At 40.4% G+C, this 24,442-nt stretch overlaps 1 protein-coding gene across 1 annotated transcript in view; it reads right to left on the bottom strand.

Moving 5' to 3' along the window:
* The window catches only part of ITGAV (integrin subunit alpha V), a 48,547-nt gene that overhangs the window by 21,248 nt on the left and 2,857 nt on the right, over window positions 1-24,442 (bottom strand). The window contains exons 2-12 of the mRNA XM_071434444.1: window positions 22,925-23,052; window positions 10,475-10,566; window positions 9,861-9,975; window positions 8,568-8,629; window positions 6,976-7,021; window positions 5,413-5,538; window positions 4,682-4,726; window positions 4,455-4,498; window positions 4,310-4,366; window positions 3,862-3,914; window positions 3,263-3,465 (exon numbers count right to left, since the gene is read on the bottom strand). Coding sequence (XP_071290545.1) covers window positions 3,263-3,465; window positions 3,862-3,914; window positions 4,310-4,366; window positions 4,455-4,498; window positions 4,682-4,726; window positions 5,413-5,538; window positions 6,976-7,021; window positions 8,568-8,629; window positions 9,861-9,975; window positions 10,475-10,566; window positions 22,925-23,052 — 971 coding nt within the window. The remainder of the gene's footprint in view (window positions 1-3,262; window positions 3,466-3,861; window positions 3,915-4,309; window positions 4,367-4,454; window positions 4,499-4,681; window positions 4,727-5,412; window positions 5,539-6,975; window positions 7,022-8,567; window positions 8,630-9,860; window positions 9,976-10,474; window positions 10,567-22,924; window positions 23,053-24,442) is intronic.

Below are 24,442 nucleotides of genomic sequence, written 5' to 3'. Positions count from 1 at the left end.
GTTGACGGAGTGACAAAATTATCTTTTGTCCTCTCAAAAAGGAAAGAAGCTTAGAAGTTTCTCTCTAAGACACCTCATAAGACTTTGAAGACTTCACCTCAAACTTAAAGATAGCTAATTAGACAGAAGCCAAAAAGTCTCACCTAAGCAATTTACTAGAAAAAGAAGAAAGAAACTAATTGCTTCTGTGAAGTGTTTTACCAAGAGCAAAAACTTCTTGCACCTAACTCAGTTTTTCTCTATTTGTTATTTTGCCTTTTATTAAACTTTTTTGTTTCTAACACTGCAACAGAAGCCATCTTGCTAATTTTATGCCTCCAAAAGTAGCTGAGCTATCTTGAGTAAGGAATAGACTTCCAAAAGCTTATAAGAGCTCAAAGAGGCAACTATTACTTGTCAGTAGGGAGGACGTGCAACCACCCTTTAAAATGCTCATCAACATTTGTTTGTTTATTACTCCTTTTATTTGTTCTGTTTTTCCTTTTATTATTGGATGCTGTTTTTTCTACAAAGTATAAATGTTTAACAAGAACACATCACAGCCTTTTGTGGGGAGAGGAAGGGGAGAAATAGTTCTACAAAACCTTCTCCACTTTGGTGACTTTTTTTGCAATGGAATCATAAGGATTTGGGATGACTTTGAGATTATTAAAACATGCAGAGTTAGTCACTGTGGGTGCCAAACCACAAAGCTAAGTGTGACTCTCTTCCCATTTCCTTTACATGCTCATGTTCCTCCAAAGGGTGGGACATATTAATAATTCTGGAAAATTTAAATCATCCTAAGCCAATGGTAAATATTCAAATCCAGTCTATCTCATAGCTTGGCAGCATGCATTATGGAGAACTTCCAGTTAGTGAAGTTATTTTATCTCTTAAATTTAAAAGTACTCACTGTTAATGATTAATAAACGGTAGCAAACAAAATGCTAATTATACTATCTGTAAGGACAGCTTTAAAAGTGCACATATGATCTAATTTCAACATTTCCACAGACAGTTCAAGGACCAAACACAAAGCACTACTTGGAATAGTTATGTTTCTCCTTCCCCTTTTCTGAAATTTGGGAAAGTTTGATGAAAAGAATAAGTACTCAAAAGTTTACAGCTTCGTATTTTTGACTCCTATTTACAAACTTCATGAAGACAGTAAAAATTCCTATCTTGCACCATGCGGTGGTGGAAGGCATTTTAATTAACACTCCCAAAATGAGGCAGAGCAATAAAACCCAAAACAAACAGACTAAATAACAGCAAAGCCATTTGAAAGAGGCAGCTTTTGCTATGATTCTCTTTCCTACAGTGTATTCCAAATGTAAATATGGTGGAATCAAAAAATGTTTGGGATAATCTCATCAAGTGACTGGAATTTTGGCTGTCAGCTCTCTGATGTCTTCTGTAAATAGTTGCAGTGATATTACATCTTCACACTGATTCTATGTCCAGTTAGCAACTAAAAAAGTCTCTTTCAGTTTCAACTACACTGTGAAATTCTCATCAAAAATAAATTGGAGCTACCTGGGAATTTGAAGTAACCATCTATTTTAATTTTTGATCTAACAGAAAATACTTGGCTTGCAAGCAGAATGGAAATAAATGAAGTTTTTTGGTGGAACTCAAATTCCCACTACTCTTCAGGCAACACTGGAGCATAATGGGCATTAAAAAGCGTTCTCCCTAGGATTCCTGGAGATGTCCATCTCAACACCCTGTGATTCTTGTCTGCTTTACTGTTTTTCATTCCTGTCAGAAAGTAACCAGAAGCTTGGGCAAGGGGTTTGAGAGTCTCAGCTCCAGTTGTGTCAGACTCAAACTTCTCTTCCAGTTACTCACTCAAGACACTCAGCTCTTGGTGCATCTGGCTGTAGCCGCTACGCAGTATTTCCACCAAACTCTTCCACTTTGAATAGTAAATTAAAAAAAAACAAATCCTACTCTTTTCTCAGGAAGATCTTTTTTATATGAACATTTTTAAGCAGCAATCTGAAATCAAACCTTCTTTTCTGTGTCATCATTGTGTTTCCAGAGAGGAAAATGGTCTTTAAACAACAGAAGGAGGAAAATTATGTTGAAGATGTCCTAACAGGTAACAGTGGAGAGTCAGGTATTTTATTGAAGTTTCTATTGTGGTCATGGCTTAGGAAACAATCAAGTGGTCAGTGTAAGAGCTAGAGCAGTCCATGTTGTGTCAGTGGTGTAGTCTCTGCTCGATGCATCCATGGAACTCCCGTTGGCATTCCTGGGAGTAGCATACAAGCATCGAAGGGAGTCTAAACCTCAGCGTGCCTCACTCGCTCACGGCTACAGCGCTGAGGGTTTGTGTGCAGGATCCACATTCTCTGGGCTGGCTGGGCTCCCCTGCTGCCTTGTGCAGGCTGACCTACAACAGAGACTAAACTGAGCCCTAAAGAATAAAGTAGGGATTTATTAGAAGGCCTCGATGGATGCACCTTGGGCAGTACAGGAGCCCAGCCAGGGCTACACCAAAGATGAACAAAAATGGTCACAAAATGGACACCTGGTCATGGGGTCTCTCACTTTTATAAGTTCTGGTCCATTTGCATATTGGAGTTAATTGTCCAATTACAGCTTTAGCCCATGCAATCCCACCCTTCTTGTTTTTCTCTCTTCAGCCCATATTGTTTGTGCTCTTGGGCCTGAAATTTGGATCATTTGTCCTTGGTCCCCAGCTAGAGAAGGAATTGTTACCATTCCCTAATATGAAGCTCAGAATTACACACTAAAGCAGTACAGAATCTGAAAAATATAAAAGCTAAAACGTGAGGCATCACCCTCCACAACCAGAAGATCCTGATCAAGATTCAATATTGTATAATCAGGGAATGCCTCGACGAAGGTAGGAATGATGCATCTTACTCCATGTTCTCAGCAGACCAATTTATTACTTTATAGTACTATATTATATTAAAGAATACTATACTAACTATAGTTAAGAATACAGAAAGGATACTTACTGAATGTTAAAAAAAATTATAATGAAAACTTGTGACTCTTTCCAGAGTCTCAACACAGTTTGGCCCCAATTGGCCAAAGAGTTAAAACAGCTCACACCAGAATCCAACCAGGCAATCACCTCTGGGTAAACCATCTCCAAATACATTCCACATGAGCAAAACACAAGAAAAGCAAATAAGATAAAAATTGTTTTCCTTTTCTCTGAAGCTTCTCAGCTTCCTAGAAGAAAGAACCTTAGCAAAAGATTTTTTTCAGAGAATGTGAATGCCACAAATCAACATCCTACCGTTGAAGCCATCCTGATCCAGGTCCCCCAGGGGTGCGATGGAGCTGCCGAACCGCGCAAAGATCTCAAAGCCATTCAGCTTTGCTGTCTGGAACCCTCCCGAGGCTCGCTGAAGGCAGATGGTTACTTGGCCAACCTCCTGAAGCTTCCCGTCTGAGCTTCGATCCATGAAAAGAGGGGCTCCAATAAACAGATCTGTGTAACTGGACCAAAACAGGACAGAGCTCTTCAGCAGCAGCAGGAAAATTCACTCTCTTCAGCACTGTTAGCTCAGCACTGAAGTCAACGCTCAGATGAAAGCTAGCTATCTTTAAATTCAGCTGAAAGCAAATATTTATTGACCAAGTAAGCACAAATATACAAAAAATTAATGGGCCTTAAGCATGTGAATATACACATGAATAAATGTAGATAAATACAAAAGCAAATGTTAAAACAAATGTGGAGTGTTAGCAAAGGAGTCATGCAGATGTGTTAAACCAGCAATGAAGAGAGAAATCTAGATTGTGGGAAAGACCTTTTATTAAAAGGTTGTTTATTTTTCTTTCCAGAAACAAGTTGGGTGGCATTGGTGAGAAGAGAGAGAAGAGGACACTTACTTGTCCCCGTCAATATCTGTGGCAGCCACTGAATACCCAAAATAGGCAGCCATCTGGAAAACAAAATTCAAACCAAACCCATGAGTTGTAGTGATACAAACAAACAACTTTACACAAATCTGTACACAAAACACATCAGAGTGATGATAATATATGCCACAAATTTTTTTTTGTTCCTTTCCTTTTTGTTTCTCTTCCATACTCTGTTAGAAAGTAAACCCATCGGTTACTTTTCCAATTTCCCCTTTCATGATCCAGTCTCTTTCCCAGCTCTCAAAACAGGCAGCATTTCCTTTATTTAAATAAGATTAGAATTCCCTCAGACTTCATAAAATGTTGCTTTGGCAATCAAGCCAGTAATATGCAGACTATTATCTAGTACCCTAAATACTGCTGCAACATAGGAAAGGCTTCCTGGTCACCCACCACAGCCAGCAGAGCCACCCACCTGCTCTCCAGTGAAGTTGTGCATGGAGGACATGTTTTTCCCATTGTAAATGGACACCTGCACGTGGAGAAATACACATTACAGCATACCAGCAATAGTCACCTTTTTTATTTATTGTAAACTTTAATGTTTCAAATTATTTTACCATGCCCAGAGTTCTTGCTGCCCGTGGGACTCCTGATACAAAGTCTGAAACATAAAGCAAGACACAGATAAGAGTCAGGTCTCAAGGCACAGTGACTGCTGAACAGAACAGCTCATTCCTAGCACTTGAACACTCACTTCCTAGCATTTCCCTGTGCTCTGCACCACTGGTTTGGAAGATCTGCCCAGCCTATTACCATGGTGTTCTTACTGAAGCAAGGGGCTTACCTTCGATGCCATCACCATTGAAGTCTCCAACAGCCACTGAATAACCTGCAGAGAAAAGATCAGGCTTTAAAAACCTTATTGAACCTTTCATCTCTCTTTACACTTTTCACAAGTGTTTCTGTGCACAGTCTTCCTCTCTTCATCTTAAAATGCACTGGTATAAATATTGCCTTGCAGCAGCTTAGACTATGAAAAACTCCAGGAGTGGCTGTAACTCATCACTATCCAGGAATTTGAGAGCAGAAGATGAAAATTTTAAAATTATTATCCTGGGAATTGTCCTGGTACAGCCTTGTTTTTTTTTTTCTGAGCCTGGTTAGACATACATGAAGCAAAATGATGATTTCCCACTCCTCATTGTTTTCCTTCCAAAACATCATTTTATTTTGTTTTGGGAGGTTATTTAGAAACAGCTGCTTTTAAGTAACAAACAAACAACCAACCACCTATGTGACTAACCTCTCACATAAAAATCATACATTTGCCATTCCCATATTCAGCCTGAATCACAGAAAATCATGAAAATACTTCCATTTATTTTGTCATCGGGTGCTTTTTGAATCAAGCCTATGGCAAAATAACTACAATAAATAACTACATCACACATAAATGAGTGCATTTTCAGGAATGTCACTCCCTTGTTGTCTGTTAGATGTGGAAATGGCAGTTGTGTGGTTTAGATGTTGGCAGGGAGTGCTGCAGGTGGAGGTTTCTGGTTTCCCACCACGTACCCAAGTAGCTGTCATCAAAAGCAGCACTGGCAGGCCTGGTGGCTAACTGGTCATCATACTTGGTGCTGTAGACCTTGGAGTCATACTTTGCCACAATCTCTGTCACTCTGTCAGAAATCAGCTGGCCTAAAGGGAGAGAAAAAGAGCTGAAAACCACAACCAGAATTCACTGCCCTCAAAAGCAGAGGCTCTTACACAACACTGACCAGAGAGGAGCCAACTGCAGCAGAACCAGGAAGGACACAAGTGAAAATATGGATCCTACTCCAGCAAAAAACACGCTCACATATTGGATCAAAGGCACACACTGAGTTCTCACTGAAAACAGGGATCAAACTAAGGCAGGGGTGAGATATCATCCACTCATGGTTGTGTAGAACTGAGCCCTGTTGGTGCTCCTGGCTCAAATACCACAACAGGAGGGCCTATTTTGGCAGACAAGAAGCCAATAAAATGGACAAAAATGAGACGAGCCCAGTGTATTGCCATGTTCTCCATTTTCACTTCATCAGCCACTAGGTGGTGACTCCTTTACATTCTTTTCTTCGAGTCTAAATTCAAGCTTGAATCACCAAAAACCCCCATTCAGAACGGCACTTCACATACATATTCACATGTGTATGAAGAGAAAACTCCTCCTCCAGCAGCTCAGCATGTGGAATAAAAGTTTAGGATGAAAAGTCTTGTTCTCAGAAGCATACTATTGTCATCTATTCAAAGCCAAGTGGGCTTTTTTTGGTAGTAGTAGAAGAGGATGAGGTTGTTTTGGCAGATGAAGTGTCACTTTTGCCAAAAAACTATAAAATAAATACAGAAACCTGATTTATATGATACTGCATCTGCAATTTAGCTTAAATAATTCGATTTTGTTTGTAATTTAAAACACAGGACTGGAACAAGCCTCCTGTGCTGCTGCACCTACATGTAGGCTGGCATGATACAGAAAATCTATTAATAATGTTAGAAGCTCCATTAAAAAGCAGGCAGCAGAGTTTGGCAGCTGTGTCCTGATTACAGCAGCACCTCCTTTGAACAGAGAGCTGCAGCTAAAGGCTGAATAATCCTGAATCCCACATGAGGAAAGTATACAGGTAATGCCAGGTAGAGGTAAAACGTGCCCCACGGCACAAACCAATTAAGACAAATGCAAAACATCTTTGCCATCAGAGGAAAACAATGAAATTCTCTTTAGAGGGGATATTTGTCATTGAAAATGCACTCTTTGTGTGTCAAATTATGAAACGTGTACATAGCAAAACAAAATATGCTAAAGGAAACTTTTCCTGCTGTTGAAAACAAATCCCATGTGCCAGGAAAACGCCCTTATAATGATCATGGAATTATTTAAAATACAAAGGTCATCTCTGCTATCATTACTACAACCATTATCTGTGGTTGCCTTGATTATTCAGGAGATATTAAGGACAAAGGAACATTTCTGTCAGTTTTCTTACTGACAAAGACTCTGACAGCAGCTGGAAGACTGTGGATCAAAATGGGTGAGAGGATAAAGAGAAAAATCATAAAGGTCATCTTCTCTGTGACTTAAATGACATGTCTCACCTTGCCAGTAAAAACTTCCAGGTCCTCCCAGCAGCACCCTGTCTCCCTTGGAAGGGAAGAAAATAAGGAAGACAGAAAGAAAAATTTAAAACACATGAAGCACATCTAAATCCAGAAAACACATCCTGTGTTTGTGGGAAGAAATCCCGTGTATGTACATCACTGCAGCTCTGCTGACAACCACCCATTTTCCTTTTTGAAGGGGTGATTAATTAGAAATGCATCCTGTAAAATGCTAACAAAAACCTTCAGTGACTATTCCACCCGTTTAGAATTCTAGGCAGAATTCTGTTTTTATCTCAACAGACACTTCTTCCCCCACAAATGTATGGCAACAGGAACACAATTAGGAGAAAACTCAGTGTTACATCATGTTTTGGGTGAGTACACAAAATAGTGTCATCTTCTGCCTCTGCCATTTTCTGTAACTTAACACTAGAAAAGCTTAATTCAGAATAACTGTGATGTAATTCCCCCACTCCACATTTCTTGGCACAGCTGCAATTCACCAACCATTTGATGAAACTTTAACCACCTTAGCTATCCCAGGGCTGGGAATTTGCTCTGTAAGAATTGAATTAGGCCATAGGCTTTGCTGCATAATTAAGCCACTTATTCAGGTTTTAATCCTAAAAACTCCTGTATTCACCACTCAGAAAAATCTAGGTCAGACATTTGGAGATACACCCTGGCTTGCCCACTCTGAGGTTTTGGATTAGAGCCCAAAGTTGGTTTAAACTGGGCCTGGAATCTGCACAGTGACCCTGAGGGTGTGTGCAAAATAACCCAAACACTCACAGCCCTCTCCTGCACTTGGCAGTTTCCTCTGGAGGAAAACCAAGAGTGGCCCTGGGCAAAGAGTGATGGGATATGACCTCATCCTGAGATGTGAGCACCCAAAAAAAAGAGCCACATCACAAACAGGGCTTGCGTGGTCCTAACACGTCCTGACTCTGCTCAACCATTTCACAATATAAAACACCATAGTACCTTCTCAGATCTGTGCACAGTTTTGTTGTGCTTGGACTTCAAAAGTAATAGTGAATTAAAAAAAAAAAAGAGCTAGAACAGGCAGGGAGAGCACAGAAGAGACACAAGTCAGTAAAACAGCCCTGTACTTCTGCTGGCTGATGAGAAAATCAAATATGATTCACAAGCACATTGTTCACCAGCTCCCTGAGTTGTCATTCCTAAAGAAATAACAACAGCTATAACAATAGCTGTAACACCAATGCCAGGTCACAAAAATCCTGACTATCACACTGAATTCACCTGAGGACCAGCTGCAGCAGAGGGTAAGGCAGGCAGCTGGGAAAGCCCATTATTTGCTCAGGACATGGCTCCTACAAGAGGTGAAAGTGTGCTGCTCTGAAGATGTAGGGAGAAAAAGGTTTATAAAAGCTCTTTAAGTGGTTTCAAGTTATTTTTGGGTTTATTCATAAATTTTGTTTGGTTGTGGGTTAGCTCCCCACCAGGAACAGTAAAATTTGGTTTCATAATAGCTGTGATTCTAAGTGCTCTGTATCAGGAGGGTTTGCTAACTTGCAGCTGTCTGCTGACCCACAGAAATGACAAAAATAAAAATCACATACCTTTGTGAAGTCAATGCTAAATCCACCTTGACAAAATCCCTGTCCATCTGCATCAATAGTTGCTACCAAAGGAAAAAAAGATAGAAAGGAAAGATGAGAAAAAGAAATCAATAAAGTATTGTCAGTACTCCATCAGTTGCAGCACTGCAGATACTTTACAATGCATCTCCCTATGTAAACTTGCACTCCTAAACTTGAACCTTGGAATACTTTTCTCCTTAATCAGTATTTTCTCTTTATCAACAAGTCCCAACCAAATGCTGTAACAATTTCAGGGCTGGCCTAATAGACATGTAACATTAGCATGTGCTCTAGCCTAGCACAAACAAACAGCAACCCCATGTTCCTTTGTGTTTCATCTTCAAAAGTCTTGGGGAAAATGTATTTGCAATTTCTATTCAGGAAATAAGATATTTGGAAAAGAGGGGATAATTTTTTTTCTTTTGGTATGGAAAAGAAAGCTGAATTGGCTTAAAACAAAAAGAACATATCTGGCTGAAAAAATTTCTCCATACTGAGACTCATCCCAGCAAGGTTTGTTATAGCTGAATCAATTTTAGGATTATACAGCTTCAGAGTAGAAATGCTGGGAGCCCCTTCTCTGAAAGTGTGACTGCTTAACAGGCATGATTTAATTTAATACTTATTAAACTTCTTGTTATGCTGGACCAGGCTGGATTTTATTCCTGCTGTTCACAAATGATATTCAGCAAATAAAAAGTCAATCCTAACTTCAACATTCAAGTTTTAGGTTATAAACTTCTAAATAATCCAGCCCAACCAGAGGAAATAAATGCAAAGCATTTGGAAAATAAGATTCCAAATGTTCAACAGTTGATATAATATAAACAATGCATGACTACAGATGTATACACATAGGGACATCAGAACCTATTTTGGCAAAATCTTGTCTTCTAAAATGAGCTTGCACCTTAATGTACTTGAATAATGATAAAATACTTGAGATTCATAAGAATTCCAGAGTTGGTCTTGGAAAAAGCACTTGCTAAATAATTTTGCTTGAGTGATTACTACAGAATTGGTCCCTTCAACAACAGAAGCCCTCAAGCCCAGTGATTCTTGGACCTAAGGTTTTCCTCTGGCCTACAGTGGAGAAAACAAGGTCTGCATCATGGACCTCAACTGAAAGAGAATTCAGATGTCTGGATCTAGTTTTTAAGTTTTGTTCTCATTGCCATACATGGAAGGCAGAAATTCCACTCCAAAATGTACACAAAATGTGACACAAGAGGAATTCCAGGGAGAAAAGCAACCCAAATGCCTTATACTCACTTGACCTGCAGGGAGCATATTCCACAAATTTTGACCCAGCAAGCAGGTAACAAGTTCCTACAGGCTCTCTCTCTTGTTTTGTTTCAGTTCTCCAGTGGTACAGTGGGGCACAGGCCTAGGGAAGAGCACACAGCAGTGAGGAAATAAACTCCTCTTCAAAATACTGGTGGGTAGCAAGTAATACAATGAAATTCCAATTTTCTACAGAAAAGCAACAAAAAAACCTGGCAGATGTGTCTTGTGTTATTAGAGGAGATTTATACTATCAGCAGTGGGGCAGAATTACCATCAGTTTGTGTTTTATAAACAGCTAATTTATATCAAAAATTTGAGAAATAATATTTTCTTAAAGCAACAGCTGTGAAGAGTTTATCAAGAATTTATAACATATTCTAACTCAAACTAATTTTACTACTTTCCTTAAAACTGGAAAAGATGCTCCTAGCTTTGTTTATAAGGAGTTAAGCAAAGCCTAGCTAAGAAATTCTGAAAAAAAGAAAGTTCTGGCTGATTAGTAGGATTTTGTTTAAATTCTAAGTTATCTGGATCTCTTCCCATTTTCTTCCACTGCAATATCTCAGTACTGATTCATCTGAAGGGCATCAAAGACCTACCAGGATTTTATCATTTTGGGATCTCACAGAGGCTCCAAACCACTGATGAGACTTAAATTCCAGCGGATCATCAGGAGCAAAGTCTCTGTTACCTACAAAGAAAAGAAAAAAGCAGCATAATTTCACAGGAACCTGTACAGCAAAAATGAAAAAGAAACCCCACACTAAGCCATTGGTTTTGATGCATACAGAGAAAACCAGGAACAGCAACATTGGAGAATATCACACTTTGATGGAACCAGGCTTTAAAAATGATTTATTACTATTTTTTTTTATATCAAGGGCCCAAACCAGCTATTTTTGCACACAGAGCCTTGGTACAATGGTGATTAGTTGTGGGAGCTCAAAGTTTATAGCGTGTTTGACAGCCACACAGTAAATACCTCATAGCTGAGATATTTGACTTCCAAGCAGATTACAGCACTGCTCAAGGAGCAGAGCCAAAGCCCTGTTAGCTCTGAAGCTTCTAAAAGAAATATTGCCTCCATTAAATCATGTGAGCTTGGGCTAGAATCAGGAATGAGCTCCTTCTCCTAATTCCACCAAGCGGTAACATCTCTATTCTGAGTGTCAATGCAATGCACAAAGCAGGAAATTTGCAAACTTAAAAAAATATGGGGAAAGAGAGCAAGGTAAAGACTGAGTAATTTGCACTGGTGTCTGTTCCACGATGCTGGCTGGTAGAAACAAGCAGTACTTCTGCAGGTGTGAGTGCTAAAAAAATAGAAAATATATAGCAAATAATATAATTTATAATTATATTATTTGCTATATATAAATATATAAATATATAAATATTTATATATAATATATATATTTATATATATAAATATAAAATAGTTTTATATTTTATTATAAAATATATAAATATATAAAATATATATTTTATATATAATATATATTTATATATAAATATATATTTATATATATAAAATATATAAATATATTTTTATATATATAGGACAATATATAATAATATATAATATATATACACACTATATATATATATAAAATAATAGAATTATTTGGTGTTTCTTCTGTACTTCCATTGCCAAAATGAGGCACTCTTTGCCAGCATAATGAGAAAATCGATGTAACACTTTGAAAAACATACCTTTGCTCAAAGTTCCCTAACTGGCTGGTTTAGAGAGCCCAAAGCTACAGGAATGGATGAGGCAGCAGCCACACATCACTTGCAGAGTGCCAGGGGATCCCCAAACCCATAGCCCTGCTATGAATCAGTGACTGTGGCCACTTGGACCAGAATTTCCCTGCTTGTTTTACACCTTGTAAAGAATGCTTTGTCTGCAGAGATTGTGTTACTTCCTTTAGGAAAGTCCCACGGAAAAGACAAAAGAGATTTTAATCTGCCGACTCAGCCAAAGCAAGCAAGTATCTGGACTATTTTTGCTCTCAGATTAGAACTACACAGAAACCAATGCCAAGCACATTGCAACACAGAGAACTATTGTGGTTTTTTCTAATGTCATCAAAGGCAACTCAAACCTCACCTCCCTCCATCACCTCCCCTCCATCTCTTACTGGGCTGGTGCTGAAGGCTTGGAGGGTCAGCACATCTGCACAGATCTATGTACATTGAACATAAATCATTGCTGATGGTCAGCACATCTGCACAGATCTATGTACATTGAACATAAATCATTGCTGATGGTCAGCACATCACAGATTGATGTACATTCAACCTTTATACTCTCACCCTTGTACAGGTTAAAATGTAGCTTGGAGACCTGCATGCTACCTTTTAATGGCACAGAAAAACAAACCCAGATCAAGATGTTTTCCAATTAGGGAACTATCTCTGACACACACATTTTTTCCTGTTCCTTGTCTTTAACTATGGATATCCACCCACAGACAGTTTTGCTCAAAGGCATGACTGGGTGAGTTTCAGATGAAGCTGCCACCCAAAGGGGCAGCAGTTCCCATTTGCTTCAGTCCCCAGGTTCATTCCTGCTGCCTGTGTCTCTCTTGGCACTACTCCCCCTGCTCACATCATGAACCACCTAAGAATGAACCCTCCTAGAAAAGTATTCAGCAGGATGAGGTTCCAACCCAGCTGGCTGCATGGGGAGGGGAGCAGTGCTAAGAGGACAGCAACACAAGGCTGGGAACTATATCCTTTTTGACACCAACAGGGATTTAAAAGTGGTTAATTCATCTTTTAACCACACCCTGGGTTACGTAGCCTGGAAAGACAGGTTTGGCTTCTGCCCTCTACTTCTCCAGCTACTTTTGAATACAAAGAAATGTCTCAGCTCTACTTGCCAAACACAGCTTTAAACAATGTTCAACTTGGGGATAGTTGCAGAGTGGCATTTTGTACTTTTCTGTTGGATACTTAGACAGCACTATGTATGCATGGCAAAAATGAAAGCTTGTATAGCAGTTTCACAGTGTAAAGCAGAATGCTATTGTCCCAGGTGCTATAAAGGATGCAAACCTCCCACTTAAGTTTAAAACCACAGGCAAGAAGTAGAAGGAAAGGCTGTGTTGTAATAGGGAGTAAGCAGCTATTCTGCATTATCAGCCTGATTTTATCTCAGCTGCCAAGGAAATGAGATCCTTGAAGTCTGGGCTGAATAATAAGAATAAAACATCCAGTAAAAAGAAAGGCAAGTCCTGGTTACTGGTGCCACCTGCCCATGGTCTATGCTGCACTGGAGAAGAGGGGAGCCAGCAGAACAAGCAGCACAGACTGCCAGAACAGCTCCTCTCTGCCCTTTCCCTGTGCACCCTTCGGCTGCCAAGAGGGATCAGTGTCCAGGACAGCATCTCCCTTGGTGTTTAGGGGACAAAAACATTTTTTTCTACAGTATTAAAAAGCCCTGATTCAGCTTTAAATTGAGGCTAATATTAGAAATCTCTATGTATCTTTCAGATACAACCAGAAGCTGGCACATAAAAACCCCAAATCCCCAAAGCGGAAAGCAAACGAACACGACCACAAAGATAATTGTGTGCCAAATGGAGTTTATGTGCCAGATGTCATGACTTCAGAAGCCAGCATCGTCATTTCTGAAGGCCTGAACAACAAATGAAGAATTCTTACAAAACCCCACCACCCCACAGAAAAATGTGTTCCATGAGGCAATTTGGCAAGCTGGATTTTAGTTATTTATAGCGCCTCTATTGTAGAAACATGCTGCAAACATCACAGTCAAGTTGCCCTGTGTCAGAGCAAACATAACAAAGCAAGATGTGCTATAAGGCTAAAACGCCTTAGATTGGGTTTTTCTTGTATCCAAAGCTTCTTTAGGTTCTTCACAGCTTTAAGTGAGGGGGTCTTAGGGGGAGGGCCTTGAGTTCAGCTTGAGAATGGCTGCAGCACTGGAAAGTACATGAGGACAGAAGATCTAGATCAAGTGGAAAATTTGTACATTGGAAACACAGAAAGAAGTCTCAGCTAAAAAATTGATACAGGCTAAATCTGATGTTAACGCTCCATAAGAGAAGAAAATTAACCTTTTTTTACCTATACTCACTCAGAATTCTCCCCAGGAAAAACTGTGCAAATAGATTACAAGCCTTTCTCTCAGATCCAAAGAGAAATTAATTTTATGAGGAATTCTGGAAAACACCAACTCAACAAAAATCCCCTCGCTTTAAACAAGAAACCATTCGAGTTTTGCTTCATGACTGGGAAAAACAAACATTAAAACACTTGAATGTGAGCCCTCATTGAAGCAGTTTTAACCACAGTTAAATATTGAGCCACTTTATACCATAAAGGAGATGTGTCATGGGAAGGTACAGGACTGACTTCAGCATTTGCAATAAAACACTGACTTTGCCATAAAACACTTCTGTGTTTTATTGCAAAGAAGAGCCTGACTTGATTATTATTTTATCTTTGTATAACTTTTAGTGGTAGTTATATATATATACATAGTAAAAAACCCCCAAAAAACAGTACCTACCTTAAATGAACCAAACTGTATTACAAGTAAGATTTAAACATCCAGGGATTTATAAATCCAGCCCAAATGCTTTGATGTATTATAATCAGCCTTAGTACTATAAGGGTTCTCGTAGCCTTTTTGTATTTCTCACAGCCTTTTCTTGTATTTCCGAAATTTCAGAGTATCCCAAAAATACCCTACACATGTCTTTAAGCCAATGATGTACATTTTAATCACAGAATCACAGAATGGTATGGGTTTGAAGGGACCTTAAAGGTCATCTCATTCCAACCTCTCTGCCATGGGCAGGGACACCTTCCACTAGACCAGGTTGCTCAGAGCTCCATCCAACCTTGCCTTGAAAGAGCCTTTAAAAAGGCATTCAAACAAATATATCCAGGCAGGACAAACTATATTCTGACTAGATTTATTGCAGAAAACATTCAGAGTTTTTATACAATGTCATTTGTCAGACTAAAATGCAACTGCTACAGGGACTTGCACTTGATGGGTCACTAATTCCAGGATTATGTCATATGGCCATGGGCTATTATTTCTAAAGGCAGCTTCTGCCCTGGTCTTTCCTTTGCTCCTTCTGATTGTAGCAGGCATCATCACATGATGATTTTACATGACTCTTGCAATAGGGAAAAAGGGCTGACATGTCAAGTCAACTGTGCTGTCTCACAAGGTACCTTCTAGGTGGAAGGATGGGCAAGAACAGAATTAAAATTAAAACAAAACAAACAAAAAAAAAAGGTGTGTTGCTGGTGGACCAATGGAGCACTGTCTCTTTAGCACATTCCCTAGGATTTGAACTGAAAAATGAAAATTAATGTGGAGAGATGCTGGGTAGAAATTGCAGAAAAAGAAAAGAAATCCATGTTCCAAATATAATAAAAATATAAGAAATCCGTGTTCCAAATATAATAAAAAGATCACTTTTTTTTTTCAGTGATGGATTTCTTTGAACTATCACCTTTGGATAGTTGGCTCCTTCTTTTCCCAAGGTGAATGCTATCAGTTACAGGAACAAAGGAGTTACTAGGAAAGTCCTGCTGTTGAGTAAGTGGATCCAGTTGTAACTTGCAGCCCGCCTGTTTTTATGGTAATGAACAAACTGAATTAAAACATCTACCCCTATCTTCAGACAGACTTAACAGAGAAGATCATGAGTCAAGAGCCACTGAACTGATGCAACCTGGCTCAGTGTCATCACACTAAAAACACTTAAGAAGCTGTAAAATGTAAATAGCCATCCAATTCACAGACCTCTCCTTAAAATAAATCTCTTTGTAACTAAGCTGATTGTACGGAAATGAATTTGCCCTTCTAGGTGAAAGGAAACTGCAGCTAGCCAAAAGACAAAGCTATAAAATATGCAAGAGCCCTCTTTTCATAACAGGAGAACTCTATGCAGTGTCAATCCATCTATCTGTCTATCTATCTGTCTATCTGTCAATTCCATCCATCATTACAACCAAAATCGGAGCGATTTCAGCCTCAGCTGAGGCAGCAGGAGCAAGCGAACCCGAGCTCTCCTTCCCTTGAAACTGCCCACGCTGGGAGGCAGCCGATGCTTTAGCAACCTTGGTTTATCCACTGTGTTTTGCAGTGACTCAGGCAGAGGGGAATACAGACCTTCCCACTATTCCCCTTCCCTCTCCTGAGGTATGAACAGCCACGTTTTCCCCCGGGCAGTGCTGGAACAAAAGCATCTTTTCCCTTGCCTAACAGAAGTAAGCCGCCTTTATTTTTTCCAAGCCGTCATCCCCCTGCGAGCCAGGCAGATGCAGACAGAGCCAACAGTGTTCAGGCTGGACTCTAGCTAATCACTAAAGCATGAGCAGCTCTCTGCTGTCAGCTCTAACAGCGTGGGGAGGAGTTGCCATAGGTTCTGCTCCTCTCTTCTGCATTCAGAGCGACACCCGGATCCCAAGGCACGCTCCGCTCACCCAGCGCAAGGATAAGGAAAACAAGCAAACTTCAGAGGGACTGAGCTAATGAGAGATTTAGCCAGATAAAAATCAATCAGTTTCACCCCCAATCGATGCGTGGTCTTCACAAGATTTATTGCTTTATAGTTGATGAAATCAATGGTCTCTGTGATTGAAATTCCCCTGTGGATTCTGTGGCGATACCAATAAAGCAATCAGCCAAAAATAAAGCAGCACTTTGTTAGAACAAGCTATTTTCAAAGAACACTGACCTATCCCACACTTCCTTATTTTGTAAGTGGAAATGATGGAGTTTTGAACAATTGACTGTTTTGCACAAATGATCAAAATCTCCAGAAGGGAAATGTAAGCTCATGGCACCCACTGCAGCCATAACTTCATCAGCAGATCTTACCGGGGCAGTGCTACAGCTCAAAGCTGCCTGAGGCAGTTAAAACACCCACTTCAAGTAAATAGGTCACAGATAGATCCAGCCATGCCAAACTGGTGGTTTAGGCTTCCAAACAAAGCCTCCTATTGTCTTGGATCACCCACTCGGGGGATAGAAAAAAAACAAATCTGCAAATGTAAGGAGTCATCAGGAGAGTTCTTTACAAGGGCATTTCCTTTGAAAAGTCTCCTTCTCCTCTTTTAGCACAAAACAAAATATCCAAGTCTCCAAAGATTTGTATCTAAAAGCATTTAAGAACGAACAATTTCTCTAAAATCACTTTGTTGCATCAAAACATGGGAAGGAGGAAGAGGAGGCACAATACAAGGGTCAGTGATAAAACTTTCTCCAGGCAGAGACCACACTGAATTCTTTTCCCAAAGCAGCAAAAACACACCACACTTGATATACTCCTGGATTCTGGTATTCAGCAGCTTCTGCAAGTCTCCCCAGCCCTGAATTTGGAGCTCTGCTGCAGAGAATGAAAGCAGCAGGGAAAGCTTTCCCAGGAGGAGGAATGACCACTCCGCCACGCATCCCTGGTTTACCACAGGTCTCAGAAAAGCAAAACAATCCATTGTCTGAACAAGCAAATCTTCCTAGGCTAAACACAAAATCTGCTCAAGAAATCTGCAGTTCATTAGCATAGAAGTTCAAATTGGTTTTTATGAGCATATTTTCCTTTGTAACACTTTGTAGAGCTGTCTGCATTTCATCAGATGATTCTAAATGCAGCAGCTCTTGGGGCAGCCTCAGGACTGCACTTTATGGTGCTGACATAAAGAGCTACAGTTTCAAGTCTCTTGTACTGCAGCAGATACATTTCTCAACTAAATTTTAAAATTTTAATTCTTAAAATAGCAGCAGGTAATAAAATAATTTGGTCAAACTTTTATGAAAAGCCATAGACACATGAGGAAATGCTATTTCTACCAAACCATTTCCCACTATTCTTGAGTCATAATGAGCTAGAACCTCAATAAGAAAAGTAAAAGAATATAAATAATTATGAAGATTGTCTCATTTTGGAAAGCAAGCACATAGTAAACCTTTGATTTACACTAATTTGCCACATGTGTAGCCTGATTAACCCCAACTGGTTACTTGGGTCTCTGAATAATTTTTTGTTTGTTGAAGTGAAAACTCAAAATCATCCTCTAAAATTCCAGGGGCAAATAATGGAGGTATTTATCTAGACAGTTAGCTAAGTGTATCAACCCTGCCATTCCATGCATGCCTAACTGTAAAACACAGAAGTAAAACACAAAGATGATGTGTTGATTTTCCTAAAAAGCAAATTTGGCCATCCCTCTGCTCACTGGTTCTGTTGTCTGGCTCAGTGAACTTCTGAGCCTCCTTTGGCACAGAAAAAAAATATGTTTACTTTTCTACACAGAAAATGGACAGCTACACAAAGCGAATTTAACTTGTGCAATACCCTTTAACTTTCCAGGAATCTTTTTCCTGAGGAAGATTATGGAAGCACTATTGGCAATATCTGGTGCTGCCCACGAAAAATTTGCTGTGCCAGTCTGTGAAGGCTGTGGAGAGGAAAAAAGGAAATGGAGACTGATAACATCTTTAAAACGAATGGGTTTGGGCCTTGGCTTCAGAACTGATCAGGAACAGAAAATGGGCTGCTTATTAAGTGCATTCCCTTCAGAGTTTGCCCACAAGAAATATGTTTTTCCTGGAAAAAGCTGTTAAGCAGCTGGCAGAGAAAGCCAAGTGTTAAACTTTCTAAGAGAGGAACCACATCTCTGGGCAGTCTGGTAGAAAGGGCTCAGTCAGGTGTAACAGCAGTTTTTCCACTATTTGCTTCCCCAGATACCTTCACAAAATTCACAAAATCCCCTATTTCAATGGATTTAAACAAAAAAAATAACTAAATTTTCAGTCACAACATTATTCAATGTGGAGAACAGATAAGAATGAATGAAGATCAATATTTACCTTGAACTACAACCTGTGATTTTGGTTACTTTGAATGCAAAACATCTTGCAGAGGGGAAAAAGATTTATCATCATTGCTTGTGTTTATGAAAATTTTGAAGAATATGCTATCTTGAGAATATAAATTTCCCTTCAGTGTTTGTCCTGAAAAAATGGGGCCTCCTACACATTCTGAAAGTCTGAAAGTTAACTGGGACAGAGGGGAAAAATTCCAAGTATTTTACATAGCAATTGAATTGAAATTGTGGTCATGCTTTGTCGCTTGTAGAAAGAAGTCAAGATATAGAAGAAAACCAATGCCAGAAATTTCAGTTTTGTGTCAGAGGCACCTTCACTGCTGAATTAACAAGGTAAACAGGAATAAGGTTAAAAAGGTATTTAAATCAGACCTGTTTCCATCTAGACTTGCAGGAAAACCTATTAAAGTAACAGCAGCACTGCTTCATATTTCAGTTTTGCAGTAGGGCCAGCAGAGGTGTGCAGGTTAGGAAGCTTGCTGTGGGGCTTGGGTCCTTCTTAACCTACTACCTTGAGGTGCTCCTAAGAGCAGAAGCCAGCCTGAAACACTTGCCTGTGTTAGACATTAGAAAGTCCTTTTTTTTAAAAAAGTATTCATTTTCTAGCCCAGTGACACAAGCACATGCAGCAGGGCCACGTGCACCCCTGAATTTCAGGCTCCACCACACGCGTCTGTTATGCCACTTTCACACAGTCACAACTGTGCTAAATCAAAGCCAACTGATGTCACTGCTGAAAGGCTGAGCAGCCCCACAGCAAAGCATCTTTACATTTGGGAAGTGTTAATGTGCCATATAAACATTTTGCCTTCCAAAGCCACCATATATACCAGAATGTCAAAAGCAATTAGTGTAATGTGCACAGAAACACACAGACAGAATATTCTCCAGTGAATTTCACTGTGCTGAGAGATCCAGGACAAGGGGAGATTCCCTTCCACAAATTCTCCCTGCCCATGGCAGGGGGTGGGGGCTAAATTGTGTTTAAGGTCCCTTTCAATCCAAACCATTCTGTGATTGCATGAAATATATTGCTGTTTTAAATGAGAAAATATGCTGTGAAAGAACATTGCTTTTTTAGCCAGAGGTTTAAAAATTATAACAACTGCTTTGGTTTGATTTTGGATTTTATGTTACAGGCCGATGGGAAGGGTGAAAAAGAAAATATGAAAAGGAGGGCAATACATGTAATTTCAGCTTGAGAGCTCCATAAATGACACTGCACAAATGGACCCCCACTCCTGACAGAGCTGAGTGGTCACCCACAGGAAGGAATACACAAAGCAGTGAATTCTGTAGTGCAGGAGCTATCAGCTCAATGACACTTCATATCAGCTTCCTCCAGGGCAGCTGGGGTGAGGGGAAGTGCAAGGGAGCAACCAATGCTGCTGAACTTCAGGGCTGGAACAACTCTTCCAAAGGTTATTCTCCAGCAGCTGGCACCTTCCCTCCTGGGCTACACAAGAGCTGTGGCATTTGATCACACAAATGACCGTGCTGGTCTGCAAATATGATGTTAAAGCCAAAAGCAAGAGCTTGAAAATAAAACCCAGCCCTGTCCAGCCAGTGAGCTCAGCATGGCCTTTGTACAGATGGGGAAGAGAAATGGACCCATAAAGCTCTAGAAAAACTTAAATAAAAAACAAGGTATGTTTAAGGAGAAATAGTCCTAATTAATAGTAATGAACAACATATAGAGGAAGAAACCCTGCTTGCAGGACCTCTGTAAACACCTAGTCTCATATTTATTTGTGATAAAAAAATGGGAAAAAAACAACCCTACACAGTCAGAACAAGGCTTATTCTTTCCTCCTTTCCCTTGCCACTGTTCCCTCTGGCCTGCTCTGGCATTTCCAGCTGTGCTACCTGGCAGAAGGGAGCAGGAGCAGGAATAGGGTCATGACTCCTGCTAATTACAGGGCACCCAGCTCCACTGACAGAGTTTGGCATCGTCAGGCAAACAGAGGAAATGAAGGAAATGCCACAAGGACAAGCATTCCCATTATTCTCCCAGGTCAGATTTCTCACTGGCTGTAAGCAACTAGAAAATTATTCTGAAGAAACACATCTAAGTAATGATGCAGACCCTGGTTTTTCCAGTGAATCTGGGAGGGAATAAAAAATCTGCCTTGTATGGCAGAGCTAAGCAATACCTCTGGAATTACAGATGGTATTGCACAAATGATGAGCAGAGATGGATGAGCCTGGGTTCCTGCAGAGGCTGCATTTAGTCATCTACAAAAAGCCCCTTTGCATCAGCACCACAAGTTAGTGGTCAGACCTTCCACTTCCTGTTTCCCAAAGTGGGTCAGGAGCCTTCCCTAATCCCTGTGCCCTAACAAGGCAGAGGCAGGGGCAGGCAGGAGCAGCAGCTCCCAGTGCTGGCACTGACTTTGTCACCAGAACACAGGGAATCGAGCATTGTGCTATGCACAAAGAAAAAGACATTTTCTTTTTTTGTCTCTGGGCATTCATTATTTTATCAAGCTGAAATACAATGCCCCTTTTCACCAGGATAATAATTGACAAATGCATTATTCCTCCATTCATTGCCTCAAAGCTGGAGTGAGTTAAAGCCTGCCTGAAAGAAATCCTCTTAAGCCTTCATGACCTGCTATTTTTACTGTTAAATTTCAAGCAATTAACATGGCTGTACCTTAAAGGAAAATGACAAGCAAAACACTTGTCTGTTTGCCCAGGAGCACGTCCCTTAAGCACAGACATGCAGGAAAGCAGTGTGGCCTCTATCAACTCCACCTGGCACATGGAAAAGCCTACTGCAAATGTTTACAGCATAAACCCATAAATATACTGTAATTCCCATTAGAAGATGTGTTTAGAACCTACATGCTATGATATTAATGATGATTATTAACTAGGGACATTCTTCCTTAAAAGTACCCAAACTAACAAAAAGCACACTTGTATTCTAGTAAACAATAAGCCCAGAGAACAACAACAAAAAGAAGATAGTTGTAATCTGGTTTTGCTGCCTTGACACTGATGCAGAAAAAAAAGTCAGACTTTGCAGCAGATTAGAGATTTTTAGTAATCTGACAGATATGCTCCCATAGAATGATATGAGAGAATGATAAATGGGTGAAGGAATGATAATGACTTGGGGCTTGTGGGTGCCATTGCATACTTTTGTCCTTTTTGTTTTTTGCAAGGAAACTGGTGACATAGTGGTTTCCACAAAAAGATATGAAGATTTCAGAAATCTAAACACCAACAACCCTTTGTGGCATCTATTGACAGTGAAATTGGAAGAAGGGCTTCTCCACTCTATTGCACCCTATTTAAAAAGGCTGCATCAATCTAGCAATTTTTAGGCTGCCAAGCCAAAATACTGGCAGAGAAGAGAATGAATTAGAAGCAACCAGACCTTCAAGGCACAGGTGTTTCCTCTGCCTTACCACATGGGTCTTGCTAATCCCCTGCCGTGACATGGGGAGGTTTTTCCGCTGCCCCGAAACAGGCTGTGGAAAACAGGATTCAGCAGCGAGTGGCTGGAGCAGAAAAGCACATGCAGAGCATTCTCATGACCTGCCACAGCCTGTGGAAATCACTGTGTGCACCAGAGCATGGAGAATGACTGAAATGTTTCATGCCCACACTGCTGCTGCTCAGCTCCTCTGTGCTTCAGCAATGGGTAAGGAGTGCCTATGACCTGAGTGCTGCTATCACAGAGGCCACAAACACTGAGAGGAAAAAAAAAATTAAAAAGGTATTTTTTCACAGTTTTTAGGCCAAATTCCTGTTTTCAGATGAAACTTTTGGGTATCTCTGCCTAAACCACCTTTGCTGATATTGAAAAGCATCTTTCCTCATATGACACATCCTTAATAGGAAGAAAAGCCCTCGGGGTTCATTGGGAATTAGGTTGCCAAATGTTTTAGGATTGCTGGAGAGTACAGAGGATAAATATAAATAGGTTAAAACACAAGAAGAATAATGTTTGCTCACTCAGGCTTTCAGCACATACCAGGGACAACCATTCTAAAAGAGAGGAGAGGAAAAGGAGAGCACAAGCAAGCCTTGAGTAGCTGCCAGTCAAAAACAACCACATTCACACTGACCATGGAAAAAATCCCACAGGGACCTGAAACCTTTCTGCTTCCCCACATCAGAGCAGAGGCATCCCATCTCCCCCACAGTGACCCACACATTACCTGTGGCATCAAACACAATGGGCTGGCAGTTCCTGTTTGAGTTCCAGCTACATTTGAGCACCTGCCCTCCCTCTATGATGTTGTGCTGGCTAGTGTTGGCTTTTGGGGCTCCCACCAGAAGATATGTCCTGCAGGAAAAAGAAGAAGCAGAACAAAAGTTTCAACACCTAAGGCACAGCTGTTATAACTTTATGACATCTGAAGAGGTTAATAAAGCAGAAGTTTTGCCTGCTGTAATCTAAATCCAACTTCAACTACTCTCAGTTACAGAGAAATTCATATGAGGTTCTCTTTTCTGCATGCAAAAAAAAAAAAACCCATTTACCAAAAGAGGAAAAAATATATGACAATTTTAAAGTATCCAGGCCTCCTTAGGATTATATTTTAAATGAGAGAAACACCTTTCATATTATTCTTTTTTCCTTTCAAAAATATGTACGTGTACAGCAGCAGAGGAAATTGTGCACTTCTGTACCTTACGAAAGCCATCAGGCGGCATAGTCTCTGTTAATTTTGTGAGTAAGGGTAATTCAGGGAAGTCAGTCAAAAATGGAAACAATGTATAAACAGAGCAGCAGCGGGCTGGGAGCTCAGCGCGTACTGAACGTGATGAGTCAGCCCTGCCTGAGCAAGGGCTCTTGCAAAAACAGCCTACAAGTGCCAGCCACCCCGAGCGACAGATCTGCATGTTAATGAATCCTCACCCACACTCACTGCACGCTCATCACTCTCTCATTAGCATCTGCTGTGCTTTTCTGCACCTCTGCCTCTCCAGGCACTTGCTCGGTGCCCCCCGAGCAGGAACTGCCTGCGCTCTGTTCCTGCACAGGTGGCAAAATTCAGAAGTGCCAAACTAACAAACGGACTGAGCAAGGCTCTTGGTGCCTCCCAGGACTTTCCAGGAGCCCCAGCACCTCTGAGACCCACTTGACACATCAGCACTTGACTGAGAAAGTCAGTGTGAAGCATGAAGTCATGCTCAGAAGACAAAATCGAGCGCTTGCTTTCATCAGAGTGAGTCTGCTCTGTCTCTTCCCTTTGCACTGCTGAAGGGGAACGCAGCTTGCAGGAGCAAGTCTTGTCAGGCACTGCAGTTCTCTGGTTTGGAAGCTGGGTTAGCTGAACAAGCTGCAGGACTGGTTGGAGAGAATGTCTACAGGCAGGCAAACCCAGGCTTATCAAACTTGCTCTGGTTTTCAGAGCCCTCTCCAGGCTCCTTTTCAGTAAAGAGATAAGCATAGGTATAAACATGGAGCACCTCATCAAAGCTCAGTTCACGTGAAGATCGACCAGTTTTCAACCTGTGTGAATTTTCAGAACCTTAGAAATGTCCTGGCATGGACCCTGATAGAAAATCCAGGCTAGCTGGCAATCAATTTATTTTCCTTAGTTGGCATTCTTGGACTGCCTAGATTTTTAGAAAAGGAATTTGAAACACTTTAATCAACTTAAAATCAGCTCTCTGGGCAGAACAGAAATGCTTAAAAATTAACATTATAATGCCAAGTAAAGAAACAT

This window comes from Agelaius tricolor, unplaced genomic scaffold, assembly GCF_023055355.1.
Source record: "Agelaius tricolor isolate 1412-34295 unplaced genomic scaffold, bAgeTri1.0.p SCAF_10, whole genome shotgun sequence".
Classification (NCBI taxonomy): Eukaryota; Metazoa; Chordata; class Aves; order Passeriformes; family Icteridae; genus Agelaius; species Agelaius tricolor.
This window is presented reverse-complemented; position numbering and strand designations above follow the sequence as displayed.